The 19,436-nt window shown below is 47.7% G+C and overlaps 1 protein-coding gene across 1 annotated transcript; it reads left to right on the forward strand.

The window, feature by feature from the left end:
* The first annotated feature begins 2,285 nt into the window (after positions 1-2,285).
* Positions 2,286-15,907, forward strand: LOC101765054 (serine/threonine-protein phosphatase 2A 65 kDa regulatory subunit A beta isoform). Its single transcript, XM_004972313.4, has 13 exons — positions 2,286-2,460; positions 3,116-3,537; positions 4,324-4,570; positions 5,415-5,527; positions 5,669-5,748; positions 5,879-6,020; positions 6,104-6,184; positions 6,780-6,884; positions 14,046-14,228; positions 14,371-14,463; positions 15,096-15,235; positions 15,307-15,373; positions 15,458-15,907. Exons 2-13 carry the CDS (start codon positions 3,145-3,147, stop codon positions 15,575-15,577), a joined length of 1,764 nt encoding a protein of 587 aa, XP_004972370.1. The 5' UTR covers positions 2,286-2,460; positions 3,116-3,144; the 3' UTR covers positions 15,578-15,907.
* The last annotated feature ends 3,529 nt before the right edge of the window (positions 15,908-19,436 follow it).

A 19,436-nucleotide genomic window follows, 5' to 3' on the forward strand; every position in this document is an offset into this window, starting at 1 on the left:
TCATATGCCAGATGGACCCTATTCTTGATCGACTATGTTAATCTCTGACAGAAATTGATACTTACAGCCCCGGCTGTGAGTCCGCACGCTTCAGGTCAATGATCTTCTCTAGCAACTGCTTCACCTGCACCATCTCCTCTGAGGTCGGCTGGTTCGACCACTCGGGCATAGTGACTGGCGCATATCCGGTACACGACAGGAACTCGGGCTTATGTTTGGTGACTGTAAACCATTTTTTGTGCCAGTCCTTGTTGGATTTCTTCAACTGGAGGTCGAAGTACTCCTGCACTTGCTTCGGCCACAGCAAAAACCCACATCCGCCAATCACTCGTGGCTTCCCCCTTGGTCGATACAGATTTCAACTGATATAGATACTTCCACATATTAAAGTGTGTGGGGGGAGAGGGGATTCTGAATCCATGCTCAGAATGATGCGAAGACCACTGTCTCCGTCTTGTCCTCGCTGGGGAACTCTTGCCCGACGGTCGCCTTCCACTCGAGCAACGCTTTGGGCCCGAGGAGGTCCGAATCGCCGAGTACCTAGATGCGCTCCCCCGTCATCACGAATTTCACCCAGATTGAGGATGGATCCGATAATTGTGCTTGATCCATTTCTTTGGTTTCTACTCCCTGGGATTTGGATCTAATAACTGCGAGGCTCTTGATTCATATACGATGGCGCGACGGATCGGGTGGTGGTGCAGAAGTGCGTGCAAGCAGATTGGAAGGCGCGGCGATGTGGCCTAGGATTCACGAATGCGGCAGCGATGTGCTCCGTGGACTGCGGTGGTAGCTACGCGAGTATGGCAGATGGAAATGAAAATGGAACCGTGCCCATTGGGCCTTTGAAGGACATGACGGCGTAACCCTGGCGACGAAATCTGCGGGTTTTCCGTTATTGGGGTGCACGCGCTGGACATAATCTGCAGGTTTTCCATTATGTTTGTCACAACGTGCCTTCGTGACTCTATCAGTCCTCGCGCTCGCGCTCGTACTTGGGGGCTGGGCGCTTACTTCAGGTTGGCGTGCCTTCATGGCTTCGCCAGTCCTCACGCTCACGCTAGGGGGTTGGGCGTCCACTTCAGGTCGGCGTACCTTCGTGTCTTCACCTATCCTTGTGCTCGGGCACTAGGATCGACTTCTGGGATCAATTTTTTCTTCTTTTTTTTTGACTATTGAACCGATTATACTAATCACTTCAATGCTCGGGGGCTACTCCATATGGAGTGGTCTTGCGATGTCCTCTATGTCCTTCGCTTCGACCTACTAGATGCCCAACATCCATCAACTCGGCACTCAACTTCGCTCTGCGCGTGTGGCTCTACGTTCGCTCGGATTTTCTTATTTTTTGAGCACTATGCAGCCTCTCCGTCACTTTGACGCCATCGTAGCTTCAGCCGACCACATTTAAAGCTTCGCTGCGATGATCTCAGGTTCCTGTTAGCCTACACATCGCTCGGGGCTTGAGAGATATGGGTACCCCATGGGTCCCCACCGACCAGGATACTGGCCGGTCCTAACAAGTGAGCCCACCCGATCAGAACGTGCGGGCCAAGGACGTGAAAATGCTTGGAGCACAAGTCAAGGAGATCAGACAATTCAAATCAGTCCAAATATTACGGGATACTTGTTGTAATCCGACTCAAATTACTTTCCATATAACGACCGACTAGATTCAATCCAACTTATAACCTTAGGTCGTCAGCCTATATAAGGCGGCCAAGGGCGCGTCCCTAGGGCACATCAACTCTCCGCGAACAATAACAGCAATACAATACAATAAAACACATGACGTAGGGTATTACTCTCCGAAAGTCCGAACCTGTTTAAACTCTCGTGGTCTCGCGATCCTCACTGACTACAAATCAACCACTTGAATAATCCCAATGGATTGCCGGGCTACTAAATCCGACACTTAGGTTTTCAAAGGCTTTTAGTGATGTGGGAAAATAAATTGGGGTCATATATTTGCAATTTTGGTTTTCGGGTGGGGTTTTGTCTCCTCTTTCCAACTTCCGATTCCGGATCCCGATGCTTAAGTTGACTTGAATTTTAAACACCAAATATTATGATTAACACCTCATAATTTTAGAAAACAAACATGCAACTCATAAAATATTGGATGTATTTTACTAAATTTCCACATAACTCATTAAGGAAATATTAGATACCTCTAAAAAAATGTGCAAAGGTTTTGTTTTTCGACAATTTTTTTTGTCAATCCTAAAATTAGATATTGAAAGTGTTTATTGAGAAAACGCGGTTGTGGTATTTGCGCCTCCATCCATCCAATACATTCAACCAAACTTATGCCCAGCCCTCCCCTACCGCTACCGGACTCCCTCTCCGCAGCCACGGTTGCGCCTTCTCCGTCTGAGCTCAGCCGCTCAGCCACGGTTCCTCTCCTCCGATTCATGCTCGTCCAGCTCTTGTGTGTAGTGGTAGACGGCCGGTGACGAGGTGGGTCCTCTCCTCCTCCTGCTCCTCCTCCCTCTCTCGGATTGAGGCATGGTGGTGGCTGGGTTAGGGTTAGGGTTTCGGGTCTGGGGTTGTCGGGGGAGGGCTCCATGGCCCGCGGGCTTAGAGGAGCGTCTGGCGGCGGCGGTAGGCGCGGCGGCGGTGTCGGATCGAGGTTTGTGAGGCGGGGAGGCGTGGGCGCCGCCGGTCGGGTGGCGCACGACAACCGGCGGGAAGGGCATACGGCGTGGGCGAGCGCCTTGTGGGTGGCGCGGCCGGCGGTGGCAGGGGCAGTTCGGGTTCATTGAACCGGGACTGTGCATGCCGTCGCCCCAAATCTTGCATGTGCAGTGGTTAATATTTTCGCATAGATTCCGAATTTCGGATGCCTGGGACCCCGTTGCGAGCCTTAGGATCTGAGTGGTCGTTGTTGAGGAAGCTCGCCTTGCATTGTTGCACACAAATGATGTTTGATAATTTATTTAAATCTTCTAGGAGTGTTAAATTCGACCAAATGTTTAAGTTGTTATGTTGCACAAAGTTCTATAGGCCTTGTACCTGTTTATTGAAGGGCTTAATTTGGTTTCCTAATAATTTGTGGATGTGATATTCCTTTTCACATCTAATTTATTTTTATGCCTTTTGGTTTATTTTGCAGCTGAAAATATATTCTAGCTAAACCTGATAATGGCTATGATAGATGAGCCTCTGTACCCGATTGCTGTACTGATCGATGAACTGAAAAATGAAGATATTCAGTTGCGCTTGAACTCCATCAGAAAACTTTCTACGATTGCCCGGGCACTGGGTGAAGAAAGAACAAGGAAGGAACTAATTCCATTCCTTAGTGAAAACAATGATGATGAAGATGAGGTGCTTCTTGCAATGGCGGAAGAGTTGGGTGTGTTTATTCCTTATGTTGGAGGTGTAGAGCATGCACACGTTTTGCTTCCACCACTCGAAACATTGTGTACTGTGGAGGAAACCTGCGTCAGAGACAAGGCTGTGGAATCACTGTGCCGGATTGGAGCACAGATGAATGAAAGTGATATCGTGGACTGGTTCATCCCTGTTGTAAAGGTATGATGAGTATGTTTATTGTTAATATATTTCCAGCTTTCTTGTACATTGTGATGTAAATGGCAGAAAAAAAGAAGCATTCGCATTGATTTAGGCTAAAGCAGTAGTTATATATCTATCTATCTTAATAGAAATACACATAAACCTGTTTTCCTAGTGCTTCTGTCATTTTTTTAAATTCTGCATTCACTGCTGGTGCATCATAACACTATGCAGATGCTTATTGAACATATTCATGAATTTATAATTTACATTCTCATTTAACAAGTTAAGAAAGGCTTCAAATTGACAAAATGTATTGGAGGTATATTCCACTTCCACAGGATCATGTAACCTATTGCATTTATAGTTTGAACAATGTCTTTTCGATCATTAATGAACTAGTTTTTCACCTAATACACCGTCTTATAACAAGATAACATAAATATTTTACATTTTTCTTGTCAACAACAATCATCATTTGGTGTTTGTTGTATTGATGGTAGGTTTACAATGATCATTTAGCTGGTTCTGTTAGTTGAAACTACTATTAAATTTCTAGGAAACTAGTTTTCTACATGTGCATATTACTTAATCTTTATTCTTAAGTTTAAGTTTTCAGTTATGGATTTAAATAAAGTAGTTTAAATTGTCACAAGCATAGAAAAAAGAGCACTCCATTCAAATTATATATCTTTCATCTCTTTTAATTAACTTATTACAAACACAAAGAGCACTTGTGCATGTGGGTACTGCAATTTTTTCTATATTTTTTAACAATGAATTAAACATACTTGCTCAATTCAGAGATTAGCGGCGGGTGAGTGGTTCACAGCTAGAGTGTCATCATGTGGCCTTTTTCATATCGCCTATCCTAGCGCATCTGAATCACTGAAGGCAGAATTAAGGACTATTTATGGTCAGTTATGCCAAGACGACATGCCTATGGTGAGAAGAGCTGCTGCATCCAATCTTGGAAAGTTTTCTGCAACAGTTGAACAAAATCATTTGAAGACAGAAATCATGTCAATATTTGATGATCTTACACAAGATGGTACATCCTGGCATCCTGTGGACATTTTACCGCTATTTTATCATATCATTTGTTTTTTACTGTGTATGATTTGCACTAGTTCTGTGTGTGCTAACTACTCATTCACCTTCTCTTAGTTATTTAATTTTGTTCACAACATGTTGTTAAGAAGCATTTGAATTACTTCTGCTGTTTGCTATCTGCCTTTTGACTTTGGTAACTTTAATGTTTCACCAACTTCACAGTAGTTGTTTCATATAGGCTACAGTGAAATCTTTAATATTCTTTTAGCAGTTAGATTTTCTGTATGTAACACTCTATGTAATTTTCAATCTATCTAGAACATGTATAACAGGATATCCTGTTTTTTCTATTGCAATCTGTTGTTGCCAATTTTAGATTAGTTGCAAGCTTAATTGTATTAATGGTAAAATTATGAAATAGAAATGCCTTTATATATTGGGATATAATTTTTTTGTTGGAAAGATAGGAATATTTGCTACTTCAAGTATTTTAAGTAACATGTTATCCTGATTCCTGAATATTAGAACATGAGTAAAGATGTTACTTATAAAAAAGATGGTTAAAGTGTCATTTCTATTGTATATCCCCATATTGCGCCTTTTCACTTGAACCTACTTTTACAAACTTGTATGATGGTCAATGATCATCAGGATTCCTTCGGATTGAAAATGCTTGAACTATGCTATGCTTTATGAACTCTCATCAAACTTTTCTTTTTATTTGCTTCAAGCTTTTCTTTTCATATCCTGGAATGATAAGCTTGTGTTATCTGAAATAAGTTTATTCAAACCCATCTGTTGCATCTTCTAACAAGAAACTGTTTCTGAATTTATTAACTCAGACCAAGATTCAGTTCGACTATTGGCAGTTGAGGGTTGTGCTGCTCTTGGGAAGTTGTTGGAGCCCCAAGATTGTGCAGTACATATTCTTCCGGTTATTGTAAATTTCTCGCAGGTATAATTTCCACACATTGGGTGTCTTGTAAATTTATCAATATTCATTTTCATAAAAGTACTAGATTATAAGATTATCCTAAGTTTCAGCAACTAACCTACATGATTTGGGTTGCTTATACTTTCTTATCATCCTTGTCAGGATAAATCTTGGCGCGTGCGCTACATGGTGGCAAATCAATTGTATGAACTGTGTGAAGCTGTTGGTCCTGAGCCCACAAGGTATCATGTGAATCTTTCATTATGTCAGAAATGGTGCTTTGACATAAATTTATTATTCCTGCATATGTGGAAAGGTTAAGCAACATAATGCTGGACTCCTTACCATCAAGATCATTGCATTTTGTAATAGGGATGATCTGGTACAAGCATATGTTCGCGTCCTTCGTGACAATGAGGCTGAAGTGCGGATCGCGGCTGCTGGAAAAGTTACAAAATTCTGCAAGATATTAAGCCCAGAAATTGCAATCCAACATATTCTTCCATGTGTCAAGGTATATCTAGTGTCACACACAAGCTTGTTCAGTTCTGTACTGTTAATTTTCAGAAGGCTTACTTGTGCCGGTTCTACCTGCAGGAACTATCGTCAGATTCATCTCAGCATGTTCGTTCGGCTTTGGCTTCAGTTATTATGGGAATGGCTCCTGTGTTGGGAAAGGTGTGAGCTATATCAGTGAATGCATACATTGCATTGATGGAGAATTACACTTTAGTTATCAGCTGAACAAGTTCTCTTTGTTTTGACGAGTAGCTTCCAAATAAATATGGTTTTGTGGAAGAAACATAACAAGATATCACCCCATGGCTGTATAACGGCCTTTTTTGGTACTCCTGAGGTGGTGCTGAACTTTAGATAGGTTATTTTGGAATACACTATTCTACTTTTACATCTGAATCCATTTGTTCTTTGTAGGAACTTTGCTTTTTTAAATTCATTTTCACATTCAGCTGTTACTAATTTTTTAACAAATGTTTATCTCTTTTAATGATTTGAATTCTAGAGATGGACCCTTCCATTTCATTAGGATGTTGGTACTACTAACTATTTTGTTGGTATTTGTTACTATACAGCACTGCTGCTAATTTTTTGTTGATATTTGTTACTGTACATCATTAGTGCTAATCATTTGTTGGTATTTGTTACTATATACAGAATTACTGCTAATCATTATTGGCACTTGCTAGTATACTGCTAAAAACTAACCTATTTGTTCTCTGATAGTACTGACAATTCAAGCTTTCACCTTTTGTAGGATGCCACTATCGAACAACTTCTTCCCATTTTTCTTTCTTTGCTGAAGGATGAGTTCCCTGATGTTCGACTCAACATAATAAGCAAACTTGATCAAGTTAATCAGGTCAGTGATTTGCTACCCTGCCAAGCTATGTAATTTAAAGTAAAGTTTTTCTGCTTCGTCCACAAGTAGCAGCACTTGCGAGTTAGTTGTGTAGTTTTCATGGCATCTTACCCATCCACCAAGTTCACTGGCATGTAGTTCCTTTTTAAGTTCTGTTTATTTACTTTATATCATATTATTGGAATCAAGTTTAGATTATTTCCTAGGGATGCCATTATATCCATTTTGAATCAAGCAAGAGCAGAAACTAGTCTATACTCAACCCAAATATTTTGTCATCCTATATTCCTATTGCCCAGCCATTTGGCCATCCTTGTTAGAAAATCAGCACAGATTGAAGGTTTGCTTGCTGGTTTTGGGGCTGCAGGACCTGAGATTTTTGAGCTGCAGTTGCCTGTGATAAACTAAGTCATGTGTGTGTTGGGTGTGCTATTTATCTATCTATGTGCCTGTGTGCACTTTATCTACTTAGATGCTCTTTAGACGCTCTATAGATGCTTTGCTTAGCTTCTAAGCCACCTACCCCAATCTGCCCCTTTGTGGGTGTGTGGAATGGAAACGATCATTTTGGGCTAACGATTGGTATTCAGAGCTTAATTTCTTTCCTACCTACCCTCTCCTCTCTTCTCTCTCCCGTGTTCTTCTGTTCCTACCCGTACCCGAGCCCTTTCTCTCCTGTGCTTGCTAGGCCCACCTTCGGCGGCGGCGGCGGCGCACCCTCCCTGCTTAGATCCGGTGGCTAGCTGGTCTCCTCCACCAGCCCACAGCTCGGATCCGGCGACGGCACCTCGGTTCTTCTTGGGCGGCGCGACTTCTAGGCGGGTGGCGGCACACAAGGCGAACGCGGACGGCTCGGGCTCGGTGCAGCTCGGCGCGGCGTGGATGCAAGCGGGCGGCGGCGCGTGGCAGCAGAGCACCCCGAGCTGTTCCTCGACATGGCGGGCTCCAAGCGGGTGGTAGGAGGCGTGGATGGCGCTGGTCTGGTGGCCGGAGTAGCTCTAGCCACCAGTGCAGCGCCCGTTTACGACGCGGGGTGTGCGGCTGGCGTGGTGCGTGCACGTCCGGCTCGCTCCCCGACCCGCTCGTGAGCCTCACGAGCCTCCTCCCACCAATCAGCCATGACCAGTGGGCGGCGATCGAGGAGGCGGTGGTGGAGAAGCAGCGGCGGGAGGAGCGGTGCGTGGCGCGATAGGAGTGGCGTGCTGAGGAGGCCGCGGTGGCAGCAGCGCAACTGCGCGACGCCGAGGCTCGAGAGGCGGCAGTAGCTCGGGTAGCGTGCGTGGCAGTTGTGGAGGTCGCGACAGCGCGTGCAGCCGAGGCAGCTCGCTATGGAGGAGGCACAGGCGGCAGCAGGGGCCGCCACCCAGTGGTGTCTGGAGGTGAACTGACTGCGCGAGGAGGCAGAGGCGACGCACGAAATGTCGCGACACGACGAGATGGAGTTGAGGCGCACGGTGCAGGGTGACCGTCTTGAGTTGGAGGAGGCGTATCGGTGGTGAAATGCGGGGGTGGACTGGTGGGGGTCCAGGACCTGCGTCGAGGCGCGGATGGCGGGCGTCCTCGGAGCAGGTGGAGCTCCGTCCACGAGTCCGGCCTCGACTTCGACTCTAGCTCCGACCTTGACTTCGGGCACCGACCTCCGAAGGTCGTGAAGACTATCATCCGGGAGTCCGTCGGCAGCACGCAATGGCCGATGTTAACGAAGACCAACTTCATGGAGTGATCCTCGGTGATGAAGGTGAAACTCCATGTGCGGGAGATGTGTGACGCGGTTCAGTACGGCGATGTCGACAGCCACGTGGACCGTCGAGCGCTCGAGGCGTTGCTCGCCGTGGTCCTGATGGAGATGGTAGCAAACCTCTCGGGGAAGAGGACTACCAAGCTCGAGCGCTCGCCGTGGTACCGATGGAGATAGCAGCGAACCTCTCGGGGAAGAGGACTGCCAAGGCCGCCTGAGGCGCTATCGCGAGTTGGCAGCGATCGTTCCTGCAAGTCCACTCTGCAGAAGCTTCGGCAGGAGTGGGATCGTCTGGCTTTCGAGCCGGGCGAGGACGTTGATGACTTCACCCTCCGCCTCTCTAGCCTGATGCAGCAGCTGGAGCGGTACGGTGACGACGAGATCAACGAGGAGAAAGCTGTTGCGAAGTTCCTGCACGTCGTTTCGAAGTACTCGCAGCTCGCTATCTCCATCGAGACGTTGCTCGACTTCTCAGCATTGTCGATCGAGGAGCTGACGGGGTGATTCAAGGCGTTCGATGACTGCGAAGAGATGACGTCAGGCGGGCCTGTCACCATTGGTGGCAAGCTCCACCTCACTGAGTAGTGGCTTGCTTGCCAGAGGGAGTGGAAGAAGGGGAGCCTTCTTCCTCGACAGACGGCCGAGGTGCGGAGGGTGGGGTGCGAGGAGGTGGGGCATTGGCCGCGACGGCTCTCCACCTCGATGAGCCACGCGCACACGTCTTACTTGGCGACGGTAGCAGTGACGACAGATTCCTCGACAGTGGTGCCACGCACCACATGACCGAGCGCAGGGAGTGCTTCTCCGACTTGAACGTCGACGTACGTGGTTTCGTCAAGTTCGGCGACTCTTCGGTCGTGAACATCAAGGGCATCGGCTCCGTCGATCTCGTTGCCAAGATTGGTGAGCACCGACTCCAAACTAGAGTCTTCTACATCCCTGCGCTGAGAAACTCGATCATCAGTCTTGGAGTTGGATGAGAGTGGCTCGCGCGTGGAGATCGACGGCGGAGTGCTCCGGATCCGGGATCGACAACAGCGCCTACTCGCCAAGGTGGAGAGAGGGAGCAACCGCCTCTACCTCCTCTTCGCGGAGGTGGCGCAACCCTTTTGCCTTGCTGCTCGCCGCGACGATGAGGCTTGGCGGTGGCACAAGCGCTTTAAACACCTCCACTTTTGAGGCCCTGAAGTGGCTCAGCAGCAAAGAGATGGTGCCGGGCATGCCGCGTGTCGACCACATGGAGCAACTTTGTGACACCTGCGTCGTGACGAAGCAAAAGTGATGCCATTTCCCTCCTAGGCGAGCTTCCGAGCCAAGGAGCGGCTCGAGCTCTTGAACGGCGACCTCCGTGGGCTGGTGATGCCGGCTACACCTGGAGGGCTGCGCTACTTCCTACTACTCGTCGACGACGTCTCCCTGTACATGTGGATGGTCGTCGTCGACACCAAGGGAGCTGCTGCGGACGCCATCAAGCATGTTCAAGCTGTCGCGGAGAATAAGTGTGGCCGCGAGCTACGCGTGCTGCGCACCGATAACGGTGGCGAGTTCATGACGGCTGAGTTTGCATCGTACTGCACCGTACACCCCGCAGCAGAACGTTGTCGTTGAGAGGCACAACTAGATGGTGGTGGCCATGGCCCGGGCCCTCCTCAGGTAGAGGAGGATGCTGGCCATCTTCTGGGGAGTGGTGGTGCTGATGGTTGTCCACATCCTCAACCGCTCGCCCACCAAGGCCCTCGACAATATGACACCATACGGGACTTGGCATAGGCGCAAGTTGGCGGTTGCCTACCTCCGCGTCTTCAGCTGCCTCGCGTACGTCAAGGAGTTGAGCCACGTTGGCAAGCTCGACGATAGGAGCACCCTAGGGGTGTTCATCGGTTACGATGAGGGGGTGAAGGCCTACCGCATCCTTGACCCGGAGGCACAACGTGTGCACACGGCGCGCGACGTTGTGTTCGACGAAGGGCGAGGTTGGGCGTTGGGCAAGATGGTGGATGACGGCTCGACTCCGACGTACGACTTCACCGTCGACTACGTCCATATCGAGGGAGCTGGGGGTGGGGGAGTGGGCAGCTTTTCTTCGCCGAGTGTGCCTACCCTAATCCTCGGGTCTCCACCGACTCCGGCGAGTACTTCGGCTGCGATGAGCTCTCCACCGCCACCACCACCGCGATCACGCCACTCTCCTACGCTCGTAGCTACTTCTTCGGGCACGCCTGCACCATCACGGCTCACGACGAGCACAGTCCGGTGGAGTTTGCCACTCTGCTCTCTCACGACGAGGACCGCGTCGACGCGTACCACGATGGTGAGCCTCTGAGGTATCGCACCATGGAGGACATCCTCGGCGACCAGTCGGTGCCAGGACTAATGCCTCACGACTTGGAGGTGGAGTTGCACCTCGCGTACGGCGACGGCGAGTCTCGCTCCTTCGCTGAGGCTGAGGGACATGCGCCATGGCGTGATGCGATGAAGCTGGAGATGGAAGCTGTTGAGAAGAATCGAACTTGGGAGCTAGTTTATCTTCCTCCCGGTCACCGCGTGATCACCCTTAAGTGGGTGTACAAGTTGAAGAAGGATGAAGCTGGTGCTATTGTCAAGCACAAGGCTCGCTTGGTGGCACGCGGGTTTGTGCAGCCGGAGGGGGTCGACTTCGATGATGCCTTTGCTTCTGATGCATGGATGGAGTCCGTGCGTCTCCTCGCGCTGGCAGCTAGGAGGGCTGGCGTGTCCATCGCATGGATGTCAAGTTAGCATTCCTCAACGGCGACTTGAAGGAGGAGATCTACGTCCACCAGCCGTCGGGATTCATCATCCTCGACATGGAGGACAAGGTGTTGCGCCTGCGCAAAGCCCTCTACGGCTTGCAGCAGGAACCACGAGCTTGGAATGGCAAGCTGGATTCCACCCTGAAGACTATGGGCTTCGAGCAAAGCCCGCACGAGGTGGTTGTCTACTGGCCCTGAAGACTATGGGCTTCGAGCAAAGCCCGCACGAGGTGGTTGTCTACTAGCGGGGCAACAGAGACAATGCCCTGCTAGTGGGTGTCTACATCGATGATTTGGTGATCACGAGCACCAAGGATGAGGAGGTGGAAGCGTTCAAGGAGGAGATGAAGGCTGCCTTCCAGATGAGTGACTTGGGGCCTCTCTCCTTCTACCTAGGGATCGAGGAGCACCAGGACGACTCCGGCATCACACTCCGACAGACTGCCTATGCCAAGCGCGTCATTTAGCTGGGTGGGCTCACCGACTGCAACTCGACTCTCACTCCGATGGAGGAGAGGTTGAAGCTGAGCCAGGACAGCACGGCTGAGGAGGTGGATGCTACACCGTACCGGCACCTTGTGGGGAGCCTTCGCTACCTCGCCCACACGTGACAGTACTTGGCATTCTCCGTCGGCTACGTCAGTCGGTTCATGCAGCAACCGATAGCGAAGCACCAGCAGGCCGTTGAGAGGATCCTCCGCTATGTCGCGGGGACTCTCGACTACGGCCTCCACTACCTGAGGTGTCCCGGGGCGGCACACTTCATCAGCTATAGCGACATCGACCACGCCGGCGACATCGACACCAGCAAGAGCAGGAGCGGGATGTTCTTCTTCCTTAGCAAGTGCCTCGTTAGCTAGCAGTCGGTCAAGCAGCAGGTGGTGGCCCTGTCCAGCTGTGAGGCTGAGTACATCGCTACTTCTTCCGCTTCGACTCAGGCTCTCTAGCTACATCAACACCAAGGATCAACTCGCTGACCTTACCAAGTCCCTTGGAAGGATCAAGTTCCAGGAACTCTGCTCTAGGATTGGGATGGTCCAGTTGCCGCTCAAGACATGCAAGACTTAGGGGGAGATTGATAGACTAAGTCGTGTGTGTTGGGTGTGCTATTTATCTATCTATGTGCCTGTGTGCACTTTATCTACTTAGATGCTTTATAGATGCTGCTTTGGTTAGCTTCTAAGCCACCTACCCATGGTTGTTCTATATGTACCTCAAACTGCCCCTTTGTGGGTGTGTGGAATGGAAAAGATCATTTTGGGCTAACAGCCTGACGGCTGACCCTTTGCTTCTTATTTATAGCTGAAAGGGAGCACTACATAACATCCCTAGTGGCTGTCTTACTAGACAAAAGACTTGATCCGTTGACTTGACTCAAGCTTGCAGTGAAAGACTTCACTAGACTTACTGACCAAAGAAAAGAAACTGACCTATGCTAACCTGATCAGACATTCAGATTAGTACTAGTTAGATAAGCTAAGGACACATGCATTACTACTAACAATCCTATGTTAGTTACTCATTGCGTCTAATTATGTCCATAACATCTTTATACCTTTGTTGTGCCACATGCCGTCTTTTCCATTGTAGCTTTGGTATGTTGTGATTTCAAATTTAGAATTTAATATGAGTATATATGCTGTTCCTAGTCTTCTACATGTTAAGTGTGTTGATAATAAAATCTGGGGGCTTTTCGGATCCTGCCCCCCGAAGGCCAATTGTGGTTTTGCCCTCATTTTTTTTATTACTTTGTGATTTTGCCATGTTGGTCTCAAGTAAACTTGCTGCACAGTAAAGATCACAAAATGGAAACTACAAAGGAGCCTTTCATTCAAGAATGATCATCCTTTGTACTGTGAGGGTCGATCCTCTTCTATGGTCAGGATGGGACTATTTTACATGCCCAATTTATCCCTACTCAACCACTGTATTTCTTAGAATGTGCCGTACACAAGGGTCATCTATGTAGACGTGTTCAAGTTGGCTTCTCACACCACTTGCTTTGGACCCTCGCTAGGGTCTATCTTGGGACTCCGCCATAGCCACAGGGCTCTTCCGCGAAGCCTCTGCGAGGCCTCCATCTCTCGTCAAGGGTTCCTAATCCTCTCATGGCGTGGCTTCTAGCTTGGAGATACGCCTTGAAGCTCGTCTTGATGGACTTGGCACATGAAACACAATTATCGAACAAGTAGGCAAGCGCTGTTATCCATTTAAAAGATCGAAGGTCATTCGCAATCGACCTAAGCTCTGGTTCTTATAAGCCTCGAACCTTAAGGTAAGGAATTATGTTTCTCTATTTGGTAGCTCTTCCAATTACCCGAGGGTTCCCATGAGTGCAAGGGAAGTTGCAGTATCAAAATAATAACCTGCAAGAATAAGTTAACCAAGTGCTGACCCTGTGACAGACGCTCGAGGGTACCCACCGTTTTTGGCGATCCCCAACATGCCCGACTTTTCAAAATGAAGATTGAGTTTGCCCCTATTCTGTTAATAGCTCTTAAAGGTGTCTATTTAGCTATAAAAAGACAAGTTTGCTCATGTGGGTTTACCCCTACCTTTATGTCTCGACTCTTGAGCAACATTACCTTTTCCCGGTTCATTCATTTCCAGTTGTAAGCTGCACTTGTAAGCTCTGCCAATAATTTTTTTCAGGTTATTGGAATCGACTTGCTGTCGCAATCACTTCTACCAGCCATTGTAGAGCTTGCTGAAGATAGGCATTGGAGAGTTCGGCTTGCCATAATCGAGTACATACCTTTGTTGGCAAGCCAATTAGGTGTTGGATTTTTTGATGACAAGTTGGGGGCACTTTGCATGCAGTGGTTAGAAGATAAGGTACAGTAACAATTTCCTGAACCAATGCCATATAACATTCCATTTGTTTCCCAATTATATGTCTAATTTTGGATGACTGTCTTTTATCTATAAGTAGGATACTTGATTGATCTTATGAAAATTCCAAAACATTTGGTTTCAGGTTTTCTCAATCAGGGATGCTGCTGCCAACAATTTAAAGCGTCTGGCAGAGGAATTCAGTCCTGAGTGGGCAATGCAGTATATAATTCCTCAGGTTAGCCCTACAACTACTAAAAACAAATAATACGTTTGCTGATACTTATCTTAGTCTTGGTTGCCTTCCTCCTTGACCTTGAGAAGACATGGTTTACTACAAGGGTGGTGGTTAACTAAATTAGTTGATTAGTTGATGGGCATGATTGCATGAAACTCATGCTGATCAGCTCTTATGCAATGGTTCCCCTAACCGTTCTTTCATGCATACTCGTGAAGAAATCTAGTAGGAAATTAGTCCCAGGAGGTTACTAATAAAAAATATTCAGAAAGTGCTAGGTGATAGGTAAGTGGCAGAGTGAGATATAGCGCCTAGTACCTAAACAGGGCAAGTTGGCTGCTTAGGTTGCACCTAGCGCCTAGGGGCCCTACGTGCCTGCCCATTGGAACTGTGATAGATAATAACCCCAGTTTCAATGTCTAAGCTCACAGTAATGAGGCATAGTAGACCAAGTAAATTATTAATAACGTTGGGTTGGACCTTATGTGGCCTGACCATATGGCATGGAGCTTGTAAACATTTTTTTACCATCAAACCTTAAGAAGAAGTCTTGCAATAACTTATGATTATCTAAATGAAATTGTGTTATCTATTATATACCTTTATAGTCTAATTTCTCCTTTGTATTCTAGGTTTTGGAGAAGATAAACAACCCACATTATCTGTACCGAATGACCACTTTGCAAGCTATTTCTTTGCTTGCTCCAGTCATGGGTGCTGACATCACATGCCAACAGTTGCTCCCTGTTGTCATCGCATCCTCAAAGGATAGGTGAGTCTTAAATAGCTAACATGTTGAGGCATAATCTCCGCAAGGCTCCACTGATAGTCTTCAATTGTTAGGGTGCCAAACATGAAATTCAATGTTGCCAAAGTCCTGCAGTCGCTCATACCCATCCTTGATCAATCTGTAAGTTGGAGCCTTCAAACTCCTGTGATCCTATTTTCTTCAGCATTAGGCTTTTTGCTGACTCCATCAAATGCTTCTTTGCAGGTTGTGGAGAAGACAGTGAAACCATGCCTTGTTGAGCTCAGTGAGGACCCAGATGTTGATGTAAGGTACTATGCAAACCAGGCCCTCCAGGCATGTGACCAAATGGTGATGTCAACCTAACTAGCTTTGGCTGGTGTTTAGTAAATGATGGTATTCCCCATAGTCCATTTTTTGAATTACTTTAAAGTGCTCTGTAGTCTTCATAAATTATTCTAGCACCAATGACCTTTACACTTGTAATAACAGTTTCTATTAAACGTGTATGTTTTTGGTTTAGGTTTTGTTTAGTTCTTGGATTTAGTTGACCTTGGGGAAGTAGGCGGACACTGGACATTTGTGTGCTTGAGCTGTGTATGTCTTGTCTTGTTAGTTTCTGCTAGGTCAATTGCTGCATTATGATTTCCTCGCGTGAAAAGTGCAATTCTAATGATTCCCTCGCATTGTGATTCCCTTCGAAAAAACAAGACCCACTTTCTATAAGTTTCGACATCATTTAATTTGTATTGTCAAGTTATGTCAACTCCTGTACTCCTTCCCTCGCATGAAAAGTGCAATATCGTATGAAAATTAAAATTCCACACTCAACTTTAGAAGCTCCGCAGGGATTAGGATAGACATGCTATAGGTCAGAGTTGAGGTCGGAGAAGAAAAACCTCCACTAGCTTCGAATGGAGTAGGAAGGATGAAAATCATGGGCTATAGGTTATGATTGAGGTCAAATATTGTATGAAAATTAACATTTTACACTCAACTCCAGAAGCTCCGGAGCGACTACAAATGGACGAAAAACATGTGCTATGATTGGGGTCAGATATTGTACGAAAATTAAAAATCCAAAGATACCTCCACCAGCTCCGGATGGAGTATGAAAAACGAAAACCATGTACTATAGGTCATGGTTGAGACTAGATATTCTACGAAAATTAAAATTCCACACTAAACTCCAGAAGCTTCGGAGGGACTAGGACGGATGAAAAACATATGCTATAGGTCATGGTTGAGGTCAGGTATCCTTTTGAAATTAAAAAACCACGGACACCTACATCAGCTTAGGATGCAGTAGGAAGGACGAAAAACATGTGCTATAGGTCATGGTTGAGGTCAGATATTGTACAAAAATTAAAATTCCACACTCAACTCCAGAAGCTCTTGAGGGACCAGAATGGACGAAAAACATGTGCTATAAGTTATGGTTGAGGCCGAATATCATACGAAAATTAAAAATCCACAGACAACTCCACCACCTTCGGATGGAGTAGGAAGGATGAAACCATGTGCTATAGATCATGGTTGTTGCCAGATATGTATGAAAACTAAAATTCCACGCTCAACTCTAGAAGCTCCGGAGGGACTAGGACGGATGAAAAACATGTGCTATAGGTCATGGTTGAGGCCGAATATCATACGAAAATTAAAAATCCACAGACAACTCCACCACCTTCGGATGGAGTAGGAAGGATGAAACCATGCGCTATAGATCATGGTTGTTGCCAGATATGTATGAAAACTAAAATTCCACTCAACTCTAGAAGCTCCGGAGGGACTAGGACGGATGAAAAACATGTGCTATAGGTCATGGTTTAGGTCAGATATCGTATGAAAATTAAAATTTCACACTCAATTCCTGAAGCTCAGGAGGGACTAAGCGGACGAAAAACGCCCGCACTGGCCACTGGAGACGAAAACGTGGGGGATGGACCGAAGCCGTGAAAATGGCCTTCCGACGCGTTTTCAGCCATGAAAACGTGTGCTGTTGGTCATGGAACGCCAAAAACAGCTACACCGGCCATAGGGGACGAAACGTGGGTGTTAGACCGAACGCTTGAAAATGGCCTCCGGACGCGTGTTCGGCTATGAAAACGTGTGTTATAGGTCACGCGAGCTCGAAAACGGCCACAACAGACACCGGGTACGAAAACGTGGGGGATGGATCGAATAACTGAAACTGGCCTCCGGACGCGTGTTCGACCATGAAAATGTGTGTTATGGGTCGTGAGAGCCCGAAAACTGCCACACCAGCCACCTTGGATGAAAACGTGGGCGATGGATCGAACAACTGAAAATGGCCTCCGGATGCATGTTCGGCCATGAAAACGTGTGTTAGGTCATGGGAGCCTAAAAATGGCAGCACCAGCCATCGGGGACGAAAACGTGGGGGATGGACCAAAGATGTGAAAATAGCTTCCAGACGCGTGTTCGGCCATGAAAACGTGTGCTATAGGTAATGGAAGGCCAAAAACAGTTACACCAGCCACCGGGGACGAAAACATGGGTGTCAGATCGAACCAAGGAAAATGTCCTCCGGACGCGTGTTCGGCCATGAAAACGTGTGCTATAGGTCATGGAAGGCCAAAAATGGCTATACCGTCCACCGAGGACGAAATCATGGGTGTCAGACTGAATACTTGAAAATAGCCTCCGGACGCATGTTCGGCTAGGAACATGTGTGGTATAGGTCACGAGAGCTCGAAAACGGCCACACCGAACATTAGGGATGAAAACGTGGGGGATGGACCGAATAACTGAAAATGGCCTCCGGATGTGTATTCGGCCATGAAAATGTGTGTTATAGGTCACGGGAGCCCGAAAACGGTCGCACCGGCCACCGGGGACGGAAACGTGTGGATGGACCGAAGACGTGAAATTGGCCTCCGGACTCGTGTTCGGCCATGAAAACGTGTGTTGTAGGTCATGGAAGGCCAAATCGCTACACTGGCCACTAGGGTTGAAAACGTGGGTGTCAGACCAAACACTTGAAAATGGCCTTTGGACGTGTGTTCGGGTATGAAAATGTATGTTATAGATCACGCGAGCCTGAAAACGGCCACACCAGACACCGGGTACGAAACTGTGGGCGATGAACCGAGTAAATGAAAATGGCCTCCGGACGCGTGTTCCGCCATGAAAACGTGTGTTATAGGTCGCGGGAGCCTGAAAACAACCCCACCGGTCACCGGGCACAAAAACGTGGGGGATGGCCTGAACAACTGAAAATTGCCTTCGGATGTGTGTTCGGCCATGAAAACGTGTTTTATAGGTCACGGGAGCTCGAAAATGGCCGCATCGGCCACCAGGGACGAAAATGTCGGGATGTACCGAGGACGTGAAATTGGCCTCCGGACGCGTGTTAGGCCATGAAAACGTGTGCTATAGGTTGTGGATGGTCCAAAATAGCTACACCAGCCACCAGGGATGAAAACGGTGTCAACAGTATGGGATGGACCAAACAACTGAAAATGGCCTCTGGATGTGTGTTCGGCCATGAAAACGTGTGTTATAGGTCACGGGAGCCCGAAAACGGCCGCACCGGCCATTGGGGATGAAAATGTGGGGGATCGATCGAAGACGTGAAATTGGCGTCCAGACGCGTGTTAGGCCATGAAAACGTGTGCATGGAAGGCCAAAAACAGCTACACCGGCCACCGGGGACGGAAACGTGGGTGTCAGACCGAACGTTTGAAAATGGCCTCCGGACACGTGTTCGGCAATGAAAAAGCGTATTATAGGTCACGAGAGCCCGAAAACGGCCACATCGGACACCGGGTACGAAAACATGGGGGATGAACCAAATAACTGAAAATGGCCTCTAGATCTGTGTTCGGCCTTGAAAACGTGTGTTATATTTAGGTCACGGGAGCCTGAAAACAGCCGCACCAGCCACCGGGGACGAAAACGTGAGGATGGACCGAAGATGTGAAAATGGCCTCCAGATGCGTGTTCGGCAAGAAAACGTGTGCTATAGGTCATGGAAGGCCAAAAATAGCTACACCAGCCACCGGGGACGAAATCATGGTTGTCAGACTGAACAAGTGAAAATGGCCTCTGGACACGTGTTCGGCCACGAAAACATGTGCTATAGGTCATGGAAGGCCAAAAGGCTACACCGGCCATCGGGGATGAAATCGTGGGTGTCAAACCAAATGCTTGAAAATGGCATCTCGACGCGTGTTCGGTTATGAAAACGTGTGTTATATGTCCC

The sequence above is a fragment of the Setaria italica genome, chromosome VI (genome assembly GCF_000263155.2).
Source record: "Setaria italica strain Yugu1 chromosome VI, Setaria_italica_v2.0, whole genome shotgun sequence".
Taxonomy (NCBI): Eukaryota; Viridiplantae; Streptophyta; class Magnoliopsida; order Poales; family Poaceae; genus Setaria; species Setaria italica.